The sequence below is a fragment of the Saccostrea cucullata genome, unplaced genomic scaffold, assembly GCF_032062105.1.
Source record: "Saccostrea cucullata isolate Sc308-1 unplaced genomic scaffold, CSIRO_AGI_Scuc_v1 ctg2116, whole genome shotgun sequence".
NCBI lineage: Eukaryota > Metazoa > Mollusca > Bivalvia > Ostreida > Ostreidae > Saccostrea > Saccostrea cuccullata.
This window is the reverse complement of record NW_026940728.1, coordinates 78963-97903: the sequence shown is the minus strand read 5'-3', so window position 1 is coordinate 97903 and position 18941 is coordinate 78963. Positions and strand designations below refer to the sequence as shown.

Genomic DNA, 18941 nt, shown 5'->3' with positions numbered 1-18941 from the left:
TATCATTTGAAACTTCATTCTAAGCGCTACTATAGTATTTAAAAACACTGAAAAATACATACCGTGCCGTGGCGATTATAGGTCAAATTGCAGATATTTACAACTTACCGTGATCGGCAGTTAATGGCACTCTACTTCTAAAATCAACCCCACTCCTTCATTTATCCCCTGGTATTTCTATACTTTCTAGAATATTTCCTCATTCCATCATTTATTTCAAACATTAATATTTCGCTTCAAAATGAAAATATTTACATACCTGAGTTTAGCCAATCAGGTAAAGCCTACCCATCTAGTACTCTACTTTATCTTGTTTAACCAGGAAATGATGTAAAAATACGGGGATTTGGTGCTCTTTTTCCAGATGAATAGCTCGACACTTGCTTTCTTCAGAGGATAACGTTGCATCTTTAGACAAATATGTACTGGAAAATCAAAATTGATTGCATATCACCCTATCAGTGATAAATAACTAATTTTTGGGAGTTCTGGTTTCTTACGTATATATATACGTGAAGCAATTGTCAAAGAGTTTTGCTTTTTTATACCCCAAATATGAAACATTTTAGTGCAAAAGAGTCACATAATAATTTACGTGCATTAATTTGCATTGATTTGTTCAATGGAAGAAAATAATCAGATTATTTTATGTAAAATAAAATTATAATTATTTTCATAAAAACATCTAATAATAATACAGGATAAAGATAAAGTGATTAATCAGAGTTACAATTTAAGTGCAAAAAAGGTCAACTTAACTGAGCAGCTGCTCAGTAAGATGAACACTGACACCAAACACCCCATTTCCATTGCAATTTTGAGTTAGGCTATATGAGTACTTAATATCTAAAAATGAAGTCAAAATAATAAAGTATGTAAGTTATAGCCTATTTTGATGTAAAAGATTGACTTTGGCCTTATGTACAGTATACTTCTCAAAGAATCCTTGATATAACTTACTAGTATTTCACGAGTGTAATTATTATTATTTGTTTCGTTTTCAAACAGCGCAGAGTTTCCGAAAGTGACAGAGTTACTATCATTCCAATAACAGCGTGTCACTTTATGGAGAATTAAAATTTAACACGTCGATCACAATATTTCTTATTGATTGGATGTTTGATTTCAATGAAAAGAAGACTACTTGCATATAAACAGAGAAGCCAACAATGACTTTAACTGACCACGTGTTGTTGCCCATTACAATTGTCGTCCTCGTAAACAATCTTAAATACGATTGGTCAATCTTATTAATGTACTGCTGCATTCTCTTCTTTATATGCAAAGTCGCATTCATTTCTTTCGAATCAAGCATCCAATCAATGCGAAATATGGTGATCAACATATGGAACTTTTGCACGCTTGATCTTACCAAGTGACACGCTGCTATTGGAATGATAGTAGAGGGTCTGGCGATGCAATTAAAAAATATTATTAATATTGAATTAAAGGAGGCTCCAGCAAACTCGCATTCGTCAGAAAAAAAAAGTGCTATCTATATACACATTTAAGCTGAAAACGACCCGTAAATATACATATGCCATATTCAATTATACTATATATGATATCGGCATCGGGGTATATATGCCGCATTCGTTACGCCTGACTGCTTTATTTTCAAAGGTATCGGCGAGGAATGGCGACAAGTGCTCGTACTGGTTTGTCTTTGTTTACATTTATTTGCCGTTGACCATGTACTTGTGTTTTTTGTATACTGTAGTATTCATACAACTGTTGTCAGTTTCTTTGGTATCTGTCTCTCCTGCCGTAGAAGTATTTTTTTACGCTACCGAGTGCTGTGTTTCATGCGACCGACTGATTACAATGCACAGTGAATATGTGAGCGGCTTATATAGGAACTCTCTGATACTGTCAGTGAATATTAAAATAGGGAGGACAAATTCCTTTTACGAAACATGTTCAGCTTTAATGCTAAATATGACGAGTTTAAGGGGGCCGACTATAGTTTCCATTGCGCAATATTTCGCGCATCATAGAAAAATGAAGCGTATTTACTGTTTTAATGCAACTTTTTTTGCTTAATTATTAAAATTAAACAAAATTAAGAAATTATAGGTGTAAAAATGTAATTACAATTTGATATAGCTGATTTTTTAACCGATTCTGCAATTGATAGGTAGGTTGACGTCGTTGCAGTGTGTTTTTGACGTTATGATAATCTGTAGCTCTTAAAGAAAAGAGTAATAAAAATATTATTAAGGAAAAAGTAATAAACATACGCTCTTGAAATTTAAAACATAGAAATTTGAGAATATCTCCAATATTTTTATCATGTTTTCATGTGAATCCATTGTGTACGTCATATTTTGTAATACTCTATAAAAATAGTAAAATTTGCTAATATTTTGCATTTTGAGATGCTCCCTCTGGTAACAAGACGGTAGAATTTTGTGTTTCTTACATATATTGTATAATATAGTATTACTCATCAAATATTATAGTTTGAATAAAATGTCTATTGTAGTATTTGTATAATTTTCTTTAAAGTGCTAAAAATTGGCATTTTCCCATATAATCCTATAGTAAATGTACCTGTATTTTGAGACGGTCCCTCAAAAATACCTGGACGGTAGATTTCCCCCAAACTTTGCATGTACACTGAAGTTAATGTAAGTTATATATGGTATAAAAATGAAGAGTTTCGCTATTGTAGTTTTCACACAATAAAACTATAGTCGGCCCCCTTAAATTGATGTAAATGCGAAGGAATCTTGGCATGTTAACCCCCGATATGGTGACTAACGGAAAACCCTTGCTAATAACATATTTCAAAACAATATATAGGAATGTGCTTTAGAGAATCAGTACTGTTTTTGTAAAACTTTTAAAATATGTAATAGGTAACAGTATATTGGTTAACTGATTCTTGTTTAACGTCCCTCTCGAGAATTTTTCACTGCATGGAGACGCCACCACTTGCCGTCGTATTTTGGCTTATTTGTTAAAGGCTAACGGCAGGTATGATAGAGAGGATGCTTACTCCTCATAATCACCTGATCCGACCTCTCGATTTTCTGTGGAGTCCGGGTTTGGAGAGCTGCAAATGTAGTCCTATACTCTGCACTCAAGGCCATTGAACAGGGGGGATATTTTTCATGTCAGCACATTCCGCGACAAGGGACCTCGGTTTAAAGGGTCAGGTATCAGTATAGAGGATATTTAAAAGTTGTTATTTAGTGTACTTTCTAAAATTATTACGAACTAACTTACCAATTGCGGAAGGAAATAGATGATAACTTTGTACAAAGCACGTTTGAAAGATTCCAAACTTTGATAAAGCTTATTTCAGACTTGTGAAAATACTCGGAACTACTTGAAATTTTATCAAAGTTAAATCAAAACTGTTCAAGGTTTCCTCAAACAACATTTATATATACATATCTATAAATATATGTATATATTTGAAAGAGAGAAAGGTCTGTATTTTTATGAACATACCGGTAATTCTAGAGTTCAAGGTCAGATTCGAAATGTAATAAGTTAGCCGGCATCCTTTTATCAGTCTGATGTAGAATCTAGACCGCCAAAGCAATCATTGGCTCAAGAGAACTAGTGGAGATGGTCAGCGTATTGTCACATATTAACAAAAGCGATCCAAGATTGACATAATTGAATCGACATTGTATTACATTCAATTTATTTCGTCTAACGGTGATGCACAAGACATATGAACGCTCTCTGCTGAAAGAAATAAACTGACCCACTCGCCTCAACTTTATCAAATAATTATGTATATTGATCCTTTGTTGTTTAAATACTTTTTTTCTATTGTAAGAAATAATTGAGTCATACAAATTTTTTTACATTCTGTTGAGGGAACAGTAGCCCTGGAAGCAATTACACGACTTCTAGGTGTAATTGGTGTAGGGGAGAGCCGCAGCCCACAGAAAACAAACATTACTGAATGACTAGGTCGGAAGAGGCAATCGATAGATTGATTTCACAAGCTTCAACCTGGATTCTACAAACTAGTTGGATCACTTGCCAACTTTCCCCGTATTTGTTAAAGCCGTTGTAAGTAGTGGAATAGGAAATAACTACCATTTTGCAAGGTATATATTTTTGAAGACCATCAAAAAAGGGTCTGAAGGAAGACGTTCAGTAAAACTTATCACAAAAGAAATAGAGCCATCGGAGAGCAGATAATCATCTGGTTGATGTTTTCAGGTTTACTGATCTAAATGTGATCTCCATGAAGAAATGTAGATGTTTTCTGATTACTACCAACGGTGTTTGATACACGTAGCAGCAGGCATTTTCTCATCTGTTATATTTGTCCGCGCAATGGTTCAAATTTCCGGGAAAATGCTCATTGGATGGCTCATTTAACTTCATTTTAAATGGATTTATAACTAATCGTGAAAATGGGGTGTCGACAAACAAAAGTTGAGAAAGATGTGGAAACCAAAGAGAATTTTGACAAATTGGAGGATAAAAGCTCCGTCCCTCAGGTAGATCCACGGCTTCCAATCGACGCCAGAGAAGCTTTTAAACTCAAACAATCTTGGAAAGGCATTAAGCGCAAGATCGAAGAAACAGGTGTGGAGATGTTTATTAGGTACGTCTTAAAATACTCAACGTTAAAAAAATGGTCTTATCTTTTTTAGAGTCTATTGGGAATATTTAAATAGAGCTACAAATTGGTTTGGAATTATATGGCTCAATGCAAAGTTCAGTCGGTATAATAAAAGAGGCATTTTGTCAATTTTTAAACTTGACGTATAAGCAAATTAATTTGATAACTAAAATTTTATTTTGATTAATAACTTTACATGTTTGATACACGTAAAGCTGTTCGTTAGAAAAATTGTGCCCATGGAAATTTTCAAAATTTTTAATTATAAACAACTTTACAATAATTGAACATGTTTGATACATGTAAAATTGTGCCCTTGGATTTTTTTTCTTAGATAACTGTTTCCTTTGATTTACATCAAACTGATGTGTTCGCAATGCGAGATTTATAATTATACATGTGCATCATTTAATTACGATTGAGCACGCATTACGTGATGCCATAAATACGTTCAAGTACAAATTTGAACTTTATGCTGATCCCCGGGAGATTATTGGAAAGTTTAAGATAATAACAGAACAATAAAAATGCATCTGCGACAAGTTTTTTTTACACATACTGCATAATGACTTGACTGAGAAACCAATACCAAAATCTGCGTTAAAAATGGATCGCATGATCAGCGAACCTAATGTTCAGAGTAAGATCGTTTTATGAATTGGGATTTTCACTGATCTATCTCTTTTCACTTTTCGTAGAACAACCATTAAATATTTATTTTTCACGAATCATTTCCCGATCCTTTTAGATCGTTATAATGTGTGTTTTCTCGAACTTGAATTGAAAGAGCGTTAATATTTGTGTGGGAATATTATATTGAAAATTCGAAGTACATCTTTTCTGTTTTATTGGACGGACGAAAATGCGAAAAATAAGAGATAGGGAAAGGCACAACCCATACACCTTTACATATAGAGCAATCATCAAGAAACAAAATTCTCCATCTGATTTAGCTTGTCTGAATGTGGTAAATATAACTATCGGATAAAAGACCTTCCCTGCATGAAATGAAGCACACACACACACAAATGTTCAACTTCTCTCGTCTCGGCTTAATTAAATAAAAGTCAAATTTTCAATAATCTTTATAGAGGAATGATGTTATCATACTTACATGTAATAAAAAGTTACACTTTTATAAACCTCTTTTTTTAAACTATAAAAATAACATACAGAATTCTATAACTAAGATGTAAAGAAGGTGTTGCAGTTCTTTTGTTATTTTCCCTAAATGTGTAGCAGATTAAAAGAATAATTTTTATGTTGCAGAAACTCATATTAATTTTTTTCAAATGCAACAATATATGAAGCACAACGAGAATCAGTATTTGGAAGCTGCGTATTGACTTCCAATTTGTCATTAAATCATGTGAAAATTAGTCTCACGGCAAAATATGTCAGATTTTCCGTTTTTTAAATAGGGAATCCCCACTGTTTTGAAAAAGTGCCTACTCGAAACAGAATAATTTTGATAAATACACAAAGAGGCATGAATTTTCTTCAAAACTGTCATTTCCGATTTTTGTTTCAAAGAGGCACATTTTTGAAAATCGCAAAAATTAAATAAAAATTATTCTCCAAACGAAATGAAAAATGTGAACATTAAATAACCCTCGATCTATCGTGTCCGAAATGGTCTGGTGGATATGCTGGTGGGCTTTCAACTAGTATTTTTACCAGAGAATGGGTTCGAATCCTGGAATGGATCATTTTTGCATATTTTATTTTTTTCTTATTTTTTCCCATATTTAATGGTAGTGTAATTATATATTTTGTAAGAGAGAGTGAATGTCAAGAGGTTAATTGGGTAATAATTATAAATGAGAAATGCAGGATTGAATTCTTTTCCTTGCTGACTTAAAACTAATGCTTTATAAAATTTAAGTTTTGTCTTGGAAAGTTATTGTATTGTTTAAATAATCTATTTTTTACTTTCTTTAGTTATTGCAATTTTGAATAATTCTGGTCTCTAAGTTAGTAGCCAAGATTTGATTTAAAACAATGTCCTGGATGTAGCACCAACAGTGTGAATATGGGACACAGTTTTATTTCATTAAAAACAGTTCCGCACGATGTCTATAGTATATCTTTCAAAATGCTGCTTTAGCTTTTGTGCTTTTTGTTGTTCCAACTTTTTACGTGCCAAATGACGAAAGTGTTTTGCTGTGTCAAGCAGGAAACACCCGCCGTAAACATAGTCCTCTACGTAGCTGTAACTATATTTAGACATAACGAGGGTATTTAAATGTCCTTCTCGATATATAGGGAATAATCGCGAGTTTCTGCAACACCCTCTTTAATAATAAACATTGCGCAATTCTAAATTTTTACACGTCTTCTTTGAGCAAACATTCTGAAAGTAGTGTATTTTACAGTAAGGGGACGACCATTTGATTCTGAGGGGGGCTGGCAAATTTTTTTGAGACGGATTATTTATTTTCATGCCTGTCAAGGACAGATTATTTATTTTCAAGATTATCGAGGACAGATTATTTATTTTCTTCTTTGTCTTAGGGTACCTTGATCGATTGATTCTAAAAGACTTATCATTTATATACCATAGGCGGATTCAGGATGGGGGGTGTGTATAACTTCGTTCAAGCAAGAGGTCTTGGGCCGGGTTAAGGCCCCCAGTGGGTTCTGGGCGAAGCACTGGTGGAGGCCAAGGGAGGGAAATTCCCTAGAAGCTCTTGGGTTTTCGGGTATTTTAAGAGTAAAACCAGAACAATTATAGTGGTATTGGTTATTATATAGCAAAGTATGACATTATTAATATTGGTCATATCATACTTTGAAAGAATGGGGTCCAGGGGGCGAAGCCCTCTGAAGCTCGTGGGTTTTTGTGTATTTCAAGAGTAAAAGCAGGCACAATTATGTAGGAATTGGTTAGTTATGTTCCAAAGTATGACATAATTAATACAAGTCATATCATACTTTGAACGAAGGGGGCGCAGGGGGCGAAGCCCCCTGAAGCTCTTGGGTTTTTGTGTATTTTAAGAGTAAAACTAGGCATAAAAATATTGGTATTGTACTTAAAGCATGGCAATATTAATATAATTCATATCATACTTTGAAATTTTAGGGGAGGGTCATACACATGTATGCCTTCCTTAAATCCGCCACTGTATACTTTGTATTAATTTATCAGGAAGTATAATTCTTTGAAAAGAAAATCTATCTTTTGTGGTGTTTAAGAATTGGCTTGTTTTTAAAGTGATTCATCACATCTACTGAGTGCTCATTGTCATGTTGATCAACTGACTACAAGTATCCAGTCTGGTAATCTGATTTTAAATATTATTTGGTTCTAAGATGGCGAGCGAAGCGAGCCAAAAAAAATGCTGAATTGAAGATTAGAGGTTAAATTACACGGAAATAAAAAGGTATTTTCACAATATTTAAATATCATAAGTCAAGGTCAGATTATTTATTTTCTTTGCAGAGGAGGACAGATTATTTATTTTCAACATTTTCAGGGACAGATTATTTATTTCCAAAATCTGCCAGGCCCCCCCCCCCTCAGAATCAAATGGTCGTCCCCTAAAGAACATCTGGACAAGGATAAGGTTCCTTTTTAAAACATTCGTTTATTTTTTCTCTAATAAGGTATAGCAATCAATTAATAGTTGCTTAACACCGAGTCGGCAACATTTCACCCATATTTCGACGGAAGAAAAAATAATAGACAAATAAATAAATAATTCTGACCTACTGGTATCTTTATGGCATTTGGTAATTCAAGGGCAGAAAATTACAAATAACTTTTTCTGGTCTGTATTGAATTGGTAAAGAAAAACAATATTAAAACCAGAAGTCTCTGTCGAGACTGAATAGCTCTACTGGTTTGTACTTATTGCAAAGGAAGAGAAAAGTACTTGGGAATTGAAACTTTACAACAGCAATAAATAGAATAATGATCCTTGATAAAGTCTCTTTATGTTCTTAGTGTAGTCTACTTGTGGGCCAAGTTATATTGAAATCAGACCAAAATGTAGGAGGAGTAGCATTTTGAAAGAATTTCACAGAAATTTCTATTTTTAGTAACCACGGCAACACCGTTCATCAAAATCAAAAACTGATATACAGAATTATGTATCTTAGTGTAGTCTACTTGTGTGCCAAGTTATATTGAAATCAGACCCAAACTGTAGGAGGAGTAGCATTTTGAAAGAATTTAAAAGAAATTTCTATTTTTAGTAACCATGGCAACACCGTTCATTGAAATCGAAAACCGATACATAGAATTATGTATCTTAGTGTAGTCTACTTGTGTGCCAAGTTATATTGAAATCAGACCAAAACTGTAGGAGGACTAGCATTTTGAAACAATTTTACAGAAATTTCTATTTTTAGTAACCACTGCAACATCGTTCATCGAAATCAAAAACCGATACACAGAATTATGTATCTTAATGTAGTCTTCTTGTGTGCCAAGTTATATTGAAATTAGACCAAAACTGTAGGAGGAGTAGCATTTTGAAAAATTGTTTACAGACAGACGGACAGACAGACAGACGGACGGACGCCGGACGCATTACTATCGCATAAGCTCTTCTGGTCTCTGACCAGTAGAGCTAAAAATCATTTGGCCTTTGACCATGAATTGGACTGCCATAATAAACAGTAGGACGGACAACCTCAGAATGGACATTTTTCCGAACTTGCGCACCCTTTCATTTAAAGCTATCATCTTGGGATTTTTTTTAAATGGTGGGGTTTTCTTCCCAAATGCGTTTCTAAAATAAAAAATGCAACATTTTCTGCTAGTTTTTGAGATATTTAGTGTCAAAAATAAAAATCCCATGGGGAAACATGTACCTAAAATTACCCCATGAAAAACCCCACGGAAACCCCATGAGGTTTATAATTTCCCCCATGGGGCAATATGGGTTTAAAAACCCCACATTGATTTTTATGGGTATATTTCCCCCATGGGGGAAATTTTAAACCCCAGGGGGTTTATGTGGGGTTTTCCATAGAGTAATTTAAAGTACATATTTCTCCATGGGGTTTTTATTTTTGACACTAAATATCTCAAAAACTAGCAGAAAATGTTGCATTTTTTTATTTCAGAAATTCTATAAGGAAGAAAAACCCCACCATTTAAAAAAAAAATCCAAGATGATAGCTTTAAAGGAAAGGGTGAGCAAGTTCGGAAAAATGTCCATTCCGAAGTTGTCCGTCCCACTGTTAATATTAACAAATAAACTTTGGAAAGTTCAATGAAAGTGCAGAAAAGTGTTAACTTCTTTAGATGACACAACTGGAGTTCTTTTTACCTGAATGAATTAAAATGACAGATGTTCAATTAATCTTGCAGCTATTTTTAAAGTTCTTAAAAATCGCACTTCAATTTAAATAATCTACACATCAAAGTCAATCGGAGCCTATTTGATTACCGTTCCTGTTATAGATTGCAAATTGTACCTGTATATATTTTAAGATCTCAGTTGTATGACTTTTTGGCAATAATTGTACAATTTAACATAGGATTCAAATACCAGAGTTTTTACATTAAAGACACAACTTATTCAATAAAAACTTGGAAATCATTGTTTGTCATCTGAAAAATGTCTTTGTGAAAATCATGTACAATTACGCTGAAGTTGATGTTTTGATTGATAATTAATATCTATGTAGTCTTTGAAGACCAGTTTCCTAACAATCTGATGGAAATTCCAAGGGCTTCAACCGTGCTCCTTTATTGCCATCTAGGTTAACGGGAAAAAATCTTACTGTGACTTTCAATACATATCGACGACGTTTTAGCAATATTAATTATTAACACTAAGCATTTCATAAAACACGGAAAATAATTTCCTTTTATCTCAGTTATTTATTTCGATGTTTGTATATTATCAGGGGTGAACAGACGATGTCAATCATGTCACCCGAACTTTTGATTGTTGAGTTTCCATTATTACCTGCATGCATATTGTGTCTGTTTCCGTCTCAAAACTGATTAGGTACGAATAACATTCTGTAACCGATAGTTATACCCCATGCAACAAGTTGCGTGAGGTATAATGTTTTTGACCCGTCCCTCAGTCAGTCCTGTTTTTTGTCAGCGCATCTCCTCATAAACCGCTGCACAGAACTTTGTCAAACATTGCAGATATTTAGGACACAATGTGTAGATGTGCATTTTACCAGGAAATTCCGGTTCCTTTATTTTTTCCGTGAATTTCTGCACTTTTCAACTTAGATTTTTAGCCATACCTTGAATATTGAGATGTACAGTTTGTCAGCGCAACTTTTCTTAAACCGCTGCACAGAATTTCATCAAACTTTGCAGATATTTAGGACACAATGGGTAGATATGCATATTTCCAAGAAATTCCGGTTCCTTTATTTTTCAGAGAATTCCCGCATTTTTGGCTATACCTTTTATATAGAGATGAACAGTTTTTCAGCGCAACTCCTCTTAAATCGCTGCATAGAATTTCATCAAACTTCGCAGATATTTAGGACACAATGTGTAGATGTGCATATTACCAGGAAATTTCGATTCCTTTTTTTTGCGGGAATTTCCACACTTTTCAACTTAGATTTTTGGCCAAACCTTGAATATACTTCTCTTATACTGCTGCAGAATTTCATGTGCATATTACCAGGAAATTCTTAATCCGTTATTTTTCTCGGAATTTCCGCAGTTTCAACTTAGACTTTTGGGGATATCTTGAATATAGAGATGAAAAATTTGTCAGCGCAACTCCTCATAAACCGCTGCAAAGAATTTCATCAAACTTTGCAGTTATTTAGGACACAATGAGTAGATATGCATAATACCGGGAAATTCCGATTTCTTTATTTTTTCCCGAGATTTTCAGCACTTTGAGTTTTGGGGGAGCGTGGGGTATGTGAGCCTGCTCACTTTTTCTTTCATTTTTTTTTAACCGAGGCAGGCTGAAGAAGCCGCTTATCATTTTATTGTTGTGTGGTGACTTGTGACGTTACATTTTATTTCCAAAAAATTTAACTAAAAAAAATAAAAGTTCTGAGTAAAATATTTTAGATAATCGTCGTTTTAAATAATTCGTTCACACGAAATGAAATTCCTTCTTACGAAATTAAATTCATTCCCAAGAAATACGTTCCCATAATATTAAATTAGCTCACACGAAATTAAAAAATCGTTCCTATGAATTAAAAAAATCATTTTTACGAGTAATTACAGGCTGCAGGAACGGTCTTTCTATTTTTGGCTGTGTCCTATTTATTGATTCAATATATGGGGCATTCGTAAAGAAAGAAAGGCCAAACCAGTCAGCAAAATATTATCCAGTTTTAATTGGTAGTTAGATCATAAAAACGACCATAGAATTTTTGAAAGGCTGACTTTAAACGTGATTGTTAAAATCACTTTAACATCATCTTTTAAAAAATAATCGTACTCCTGAGCATGCTTGTGTAGCGAATAAGGTGGGAAATATGAACACTACATGTATATGAAAATGATTGCGGAATTCAGGAAAAAAATGCACTGAACTTTTACTTATCTTTCATTTTGTGTATGTTTGTGTTTTAAGTTTTTCTTTGAACACAGACTGATATAAAGAACTCTTAACTTTATTGCTTTCAATCAATGCTCATTTATGAGAGTTTTTAGCTCACCTGAGCCGAAGGCTCAAGTGAGCTTTTCTGATCACATTTTGTCCGGCGTCCGTCTGTAACTTTTCACATTTTTGACTTCTTCTCGAGAACCGCTGGGCCAATTTTAACCAAACTTGCCACAAAGCATCCTTGGGTGAAGGGGATTCAAGTTTGTTCAAATAAAGGTCACGCCCTCATTCAACGAGAGATAACTGGGAATTAGTGAAAAATTGATGTTATGTTTTACAAATCTTCTTCTCTAGAACCACTGTGCCAGGAAAGATGAAACTTATGAGGAAACATCCTCAGGTAGTGTAGACTCAAGTTTGTTCAAATCATGACCCCCGGGGGTAGGACGTGCCAAGATGGCCGACCAAAGTTTTACATAGAAATATATAGTAAAATTCCTTAAAAATCTTCTTCTCAAGAATAGCAAAGCCATAATTGTTCATATTTATATGGAAGCATCCTCAGGTAGTGTAGATTCAAGTTTATTCAAATCATGACCCCCTGGGGTAGGGCGGGGCCACAATGGCCGACCAAAGTTTTATATAGAAACTAATAGGAAAATTCTTTAAAAATCTTCTCAAGAATAGCAAAACTTTAAGCCATACTTCCTCATATTTATATGGAAGCATCCTCAGGTAGTGTAGATTAAAGTTTGTTCAAATCATGACCCTGGAGGGTAGGGCGGGTCCAAGATGGCCGACCAAAGTTTTACATAGAAATTAATATAGTAAAATTCTTTAAAAATCTTCTCCTCAAGAATAGCAAAGCCATAATTGCTCATATTTATGTGGAAGCATCCTCAGGTAGTGTAGATTCAAGTTATTCAAATCATGACCGCCGGGGGTAGGGCGGGGCCACAATGGGTGATTAAAATTTTACATTGATATATATAGGAAAATTCTTTAAAAATCATTTTCTTAAGAATAGCAAAGCCATGATTGGTCAAGGGACTACTTTAGGATTTTATTTTTTCAATAATAAACCAATTTCTACTATCGAGCCACAGTGCTCAGGTGAGCGATGTGGCCCATGGGCCTCTTGTTTAAATGTACAATTTTGTATGTTGCTGACTTGATGATTTGCTTCATAATATATTGGTTGATATTGAAAGGGTTGAACAAGTCTTGTGGAAAAAAATAATTTAAAGGCTTTGATCCCCATTAGTTAAGGGGAGGGACATAGATATTTAAATATTTTCCCTTATAAGGCAAAGCATAGAAATGAGAATGAAAAAAGCAAGAATATATTTCGGGACAATGAAAGACAAGAGGCCCATGGGCCTTATACGTCACCTGAGTATCATGTAACAACTTTCCAACAATTGAATTTAAGTTCGTGTTTTAAACCAGAGGTCATGAAATTACTTTGGTTACTTAATACCCAGAGGTAGGGAGATCAGAGTAACAAAGAGAAAATGTATTTCCACTTTATCAGTTGTGCACCCCATCCCACAGGAATCACTGACCCTGGTGCCACTTACTAAATTTTGGAAAGTTTATTTCATCATATTGTTGATAAACACGCAAGCGCAGATTTCAACGCATTAAGTTATTTTCAGACTATGTAACACCCCCCCCCCCCCACACACACACCTCTGTCCCAGGGACCCGGAAATTAACAGTTTTGAAAGAAGCAGCTTTCTTCGTCATAAATATGTACTAGGATCATTGGTATAATACCTAGGAGAAAAGGAAATATTTTCAAACAATTCATGCATTTTCACTATGTAAACATTAGAGCCCCACCCTAAGACAAGAAGCCCTGACCCAGGGGCCCTGACATTCACAAATCTCAAAGAGACATTCTTCCTCCTCATAACTATCTACACAGTTCACTGGTTTAATACCCAGGCGCAGAATAGAAGATTTTCGAAGACAAAATTCATTTTCACTACATAATCTTTATAATCCATCCTAGCACTAGAACCCCTGATCCTGGGGCCATGAAATTCAAAATTTTAGAAGAGGCAGTCCTATTCAACATAACTTTGCACGTGCTTAGTTTATTTAATGCCCATGAGCAGAGAAGAATTTGAAAGAATTTATGCATTTTCACTACAAAATCTATATAGCCCGGCCCTGTCACTAGAACCCCTGACCCTGGAGCCATGAAATTCACAATTTTGGAAGAGGCAGTCATTTTCAACTTAAATATGACTTAGTTAGTTTATTTAATGCCTAGAAACAGAGAAGAAGAATTTCAAAGAATTTATGCATTTTTACTATATAATCAATAGAGCCCCGCCCTAACACCAGAACCCCTGACTCTGGGGCCATAAAATTCACAAAGTTGGAAGAGAGTCATTTTGCAACTCAACTATGCACTTGGTTAGTGTATTTAATTCTAAGGAGCAAAACACAAGAATTTCAAAAAATTTATGCATTTTCACTATATCATCTATTTAACGCCGCCCTAGTACTAGAATCCCTGACCCTGGGGCTATGAATTTCATAATTTTGGCAGAGGACTCAATGTTTATAAAAATCATACCAACAGTTTGACTGCTTGATGTCCAGGAGTAAAGAAGAAGATTTTTAAAGACTGCATTAATTTTAGTGGTTTTGGCCCCACACCCAGGCTCCAGGGGAGGGGGGGGGGACTATGAAATTCACAATTTTTGTTCCTCTTCACCCCTAGATGCTATATGTCAAAATTAGTTCAGTGGTTTCAGAGAAGAAGCTAAAAAATTCCAAATATTAACGCACGACGAACGACGACGGACGAAAACGGATAACAATAGGTCACCTGGGTGACCTAAAAACAAATACTAGTGACTATAAGCTATTCCTTTGGCCATTCCTGTTTAACAAATGCCAGATAGTAAAAAAATATTTAAAGTCTTGGAACACAGTTTTCCTGCTAAATCAAAATCGTGGGAACATACAGACAGACTGTCACAAGACTTTGTCATAACTTTTAAACGAACATATATTTCATTGCATTACTAACAGGACATTTTCATGACCAGATATACATGCATCCCCTTTAATTCGGATTATCAGTGATATTGAGTCCAAACGATTTTTACTTCCTGTATTACTGTTTTTAAGTATTTTTTTTTTTAAAAAAAACCCTTCCCAATATATCTAGATTTTTTAAAACCTCACAAAATTTAAACAACGGGCCTTATAGGTCACCTGACTATTGTGTATTAACTTTCAAACAATTAAATTTTGTTTATGTTTTAAACCAGAGGCCATGGAATTCGCAATTCACAATTTTGAAAGAGGCACCATTGCTTAATATCATAATTATAGACTTAGCATGCTTACTCTATTTATTTAATACCCATAGGCAGATCACAGTAACAAAGAGAAAATGCACTTCAACGTTATAAGAAGTTGTGCAGTTCACCCCAAAGGAACCACTGACCCTGGGGCCACATATTTCAAAATTTTGCAAATCATATCATAAAATGGTTGATTAACACCAAAGAGCAGATTTCAACGCATTAATTTATTTTCAGACTGTGTAATCCCCCCTGACCCGGGGGGGGGGAATAAAACATAACTATTTTGCTAGATGCACCTTTCTTCATCATAAATATATATACTTGGATCATTGGCATAAAACCCAGGAGCAAACGAAAAGATTTTCAAAGAATTAATGTATTTTAACTGTATAATCAATGGAGCCCCGTCCTAACACCAGAGCCCCTGATCCTGGGGCCATTTAATTCACAATTTTGGAAGAGGTACTCTCTCTTATCATAACTATGTGCTTATAGTTAGTTTATTTAATACCCAGGAGCAGATAAGAAGATTTTCAAAGAATCAATGCATTTTCACAACATGATCAATAGAGCCCCGCCCTGACACCAGTACCCCTTGGGCCATAAAATTCAGTTTTGGAAGAGGCACTCTCTCTTATCATAACTATGTACTTAGTTATTTTATTTAATACCCAGAAGCAGAGAAGATTTTCAAAGAATTAATGCATTTTCCATATATGATCAATAGAACCCCTGAGGCAATAAAATTCACAATTATGGAAGGGACACTCTTGCTCAACATAACTATGTACTTAGTTAGTTTATTTAATACCCAGAAGCAGAGAAGATTTTCAAAGAATTAATGCATTTTCACCATATGATCAATAGAGCCCCGCCCTGACACCAGAACCCCTGACCCTAGGGCCATGAATTTCACAATTTTGGTAGAGGACTCAAATGCTCATTACATTCATGCCAACAGTTTGCATGCTTGATGTCCAGGAGTAAAGAAAAAGATTTTTAAAGATTGCAATAATTTTGGTGGTTTTGGCCCCACCCCTCAGGCCCCATGGGGGCGAGGACCATGGAATTCACAGTTTTTGTTCCCCTTCACCCATAGATGCTGTATACTTAATTTGGTTGAAATTGGTTCAGTGGTTTCAGAGAAGAAGCTGAAAACGTTCAAATGTTAACACACGACGACGGACGAAAACGGATAGCAAAAGGTCACCTGAGTAACTCAGGTGACCTAATAATATCTCTAACTTAAGCGCTAGATCATGAAGAGACGGACGTTCAATTACTTTTACAAGATCCCAATATTCCAGTGTTTTCCAACAGTTCCTCTTACTCTTTCAAAGAATGACCTTTGTAATGTAACTTATTCTTGTCAAGCCAAGGCTTTTCAATTCTTTCCGTGAAACATTTTCTCGATTATTGACAGCAAAGTAAGGACAGAAAATCGAGTTATTATATACCATAATTCATTGAAACTTCAAAACAGGGGACCACCATTCTATGAATTTGCTTGCTTAATATTTAAATGATTTTTTGGCAGAAAGCCTAATGGCTTGTCGTGTATTATACTTAAAGCGTAAGCTGCGTTACATGACGCTCAAATCCTTGTCATGTTGGCTTATACATATAGATAAAGCTGTATTTTATGACTAAATGGGAAGATAAAGTAATAAGCATTTGGATTTGATACGATTTATTGTGCATGCATTCCTTTAATATGACTGCGTGATAGAAATCACGACATGGAATGCCATGGTCCCTTGCCGCAAGTAGGTTCCCATCAGACCAGATAGACTGACATTACCAATTCCAATTTCTTATTTAACAGCTCATTGCATCCTTCAGTGGTCATATGCTACTTACAAAACCGGATTCATTAACCTAAGAACTGAATTCTTCTAAATGCTGAAGTATTGAGCGCTCGTCAACATCAATTCGATTTCGCGTCATCATTAATTGTTCAGCATTACTGTATATGTCCTCGGATATTTTATCATCCTTACATAGTAAAATATAATGGAAAAATGATTATTCGATATTTCTCATACAAATCAGATGGACAGCTGTTGACACGCCATAAAATAATTCCGACTTGGAACACAATCAATATGACTTGCACAGAATTAACTTCTGTTAAGCTTTAAGCATTCAAAAGTTTCAAACCCGTCTAGCTCGTATAATGACTAAATGAAGTCATTGTTCATGTTGAAATTATTTTGCTTCAATCAGGTTCTGATCAATTATTTCCTGTTGTTACACAATAAATATTCGAAATACAATTCAAAACAGTGTATACCCTTATTCAAAAGGACAATCATTATGTTTATTTACTGACTGGGTTTGGGGCAACAGGCGTTTTGTTGGATCCAAGAACCAAACTGTTTGCTTGAGGCTGTTATGCTGAGGCCATATTATTTGATAAGAGAGGTCAACAAAACGCATTTTGCCCGAGCATACAGTCAATAATAAATGTTATCTTTGATATTATAAAACGTTGAACTATTTATTTTTTGACATATCTTGCAATGGCTCGCATATTTGTGCCAGTTGATAAGATGTTTATTTGAACTGCTCAATTAAAACACAGGAAATGTTTATTAATTTTTTCTATTTATAGAGAAAACATTTTAAAAAGACTTAATACTTTTAAAAGGTGTTATAAAATATTCCAGTTTATTCTTAATTAAGGCACTGCGGATATGCATTTTTGCACGATTTAATAGTTCCCTTTACAAATTATTTGTTATATTCTGTTACACTGTTCGTGGAGAGTAAGATCACGTAGATAAGACATGCGCTCCGTAAAAATTCATTGATTTCTTGCCAAAACATAAAATTCCTGCTTTGAATTGAAAGAGGTGATAAAGTTATAGTTCTTGAAAATGTGTGAACAAGACAAAAAACATGAACCCCTTGAATTAAATTCCAATAGTATAATGATTGATTGTATATTGTTTAACCCTTTACGAATTTTTGTTATATTCTGTTACACTGTATCGGTGGAGAGCTTCAAATTTTGACCTTTACTCGGCACTCAGGGCCATTGAGCAGTGACTTTATCGTGCCAACGCCTGCCGCTGACAATTCCTCGGTTTCTTGCCAAAACATAAAATTCCTGCTTCAAAGTGCCGAGGCATGATAAAGTTATACCCATTTTTGAAAATGTGTGAACAAGACATAAAACATGAACCCCTTGAATTAAATTCCATAAGTATAATGATGGCAAAGGCGAGATGAGGCCCTCCCCGGCCGTTAATCGGTCACACCCGCTGCAGGTATAAAGATTAAAAGGAACAATGTGTGGTCAAATCTGGCATAAGACAATGGTCTCAAATGGCTGAAATGTGATAGTCAAAACCAATTATATAGGATGTGTTTGAAAACAAGTTCATTATAATTTTCGAAACGATGTCTTCGAAATTTCTAAGATCAACTGTCTTATTTGCTAATTAATAGCCTGCCTAGGTTTGAAACTTAATGCTCTATTATTTAATTAAATAGTGCGCTTTCATT

The 18941-nt window shown here is 34.6% G+C and overlaps 1 protein-coding gene across 1 annotated transcript in view; it reads left to right on the top strand.

Annotated features, from left to right (window-relative positions):
- Positions 1 to 3846: 3846 nt before the first annotated feature.
- Positions 3847 to 18941, top strand: part of LOC134256047 (neuroglobin-like) — a 39208-nt gene continuing 24113 nt past the window's right edge. The window contains exon 1 of the mRNA XM_062738636.1: positions 3847 to 4579. Within this exon, the coding sequence (XP_062594620.1) occupies positions 4386 to 4579 (194 nt within the window). The 5' untranslated portion in view covers positions 3847 to 4385. The remainder of the gene's footprint in view (positions 4580 to 18941) is intronic.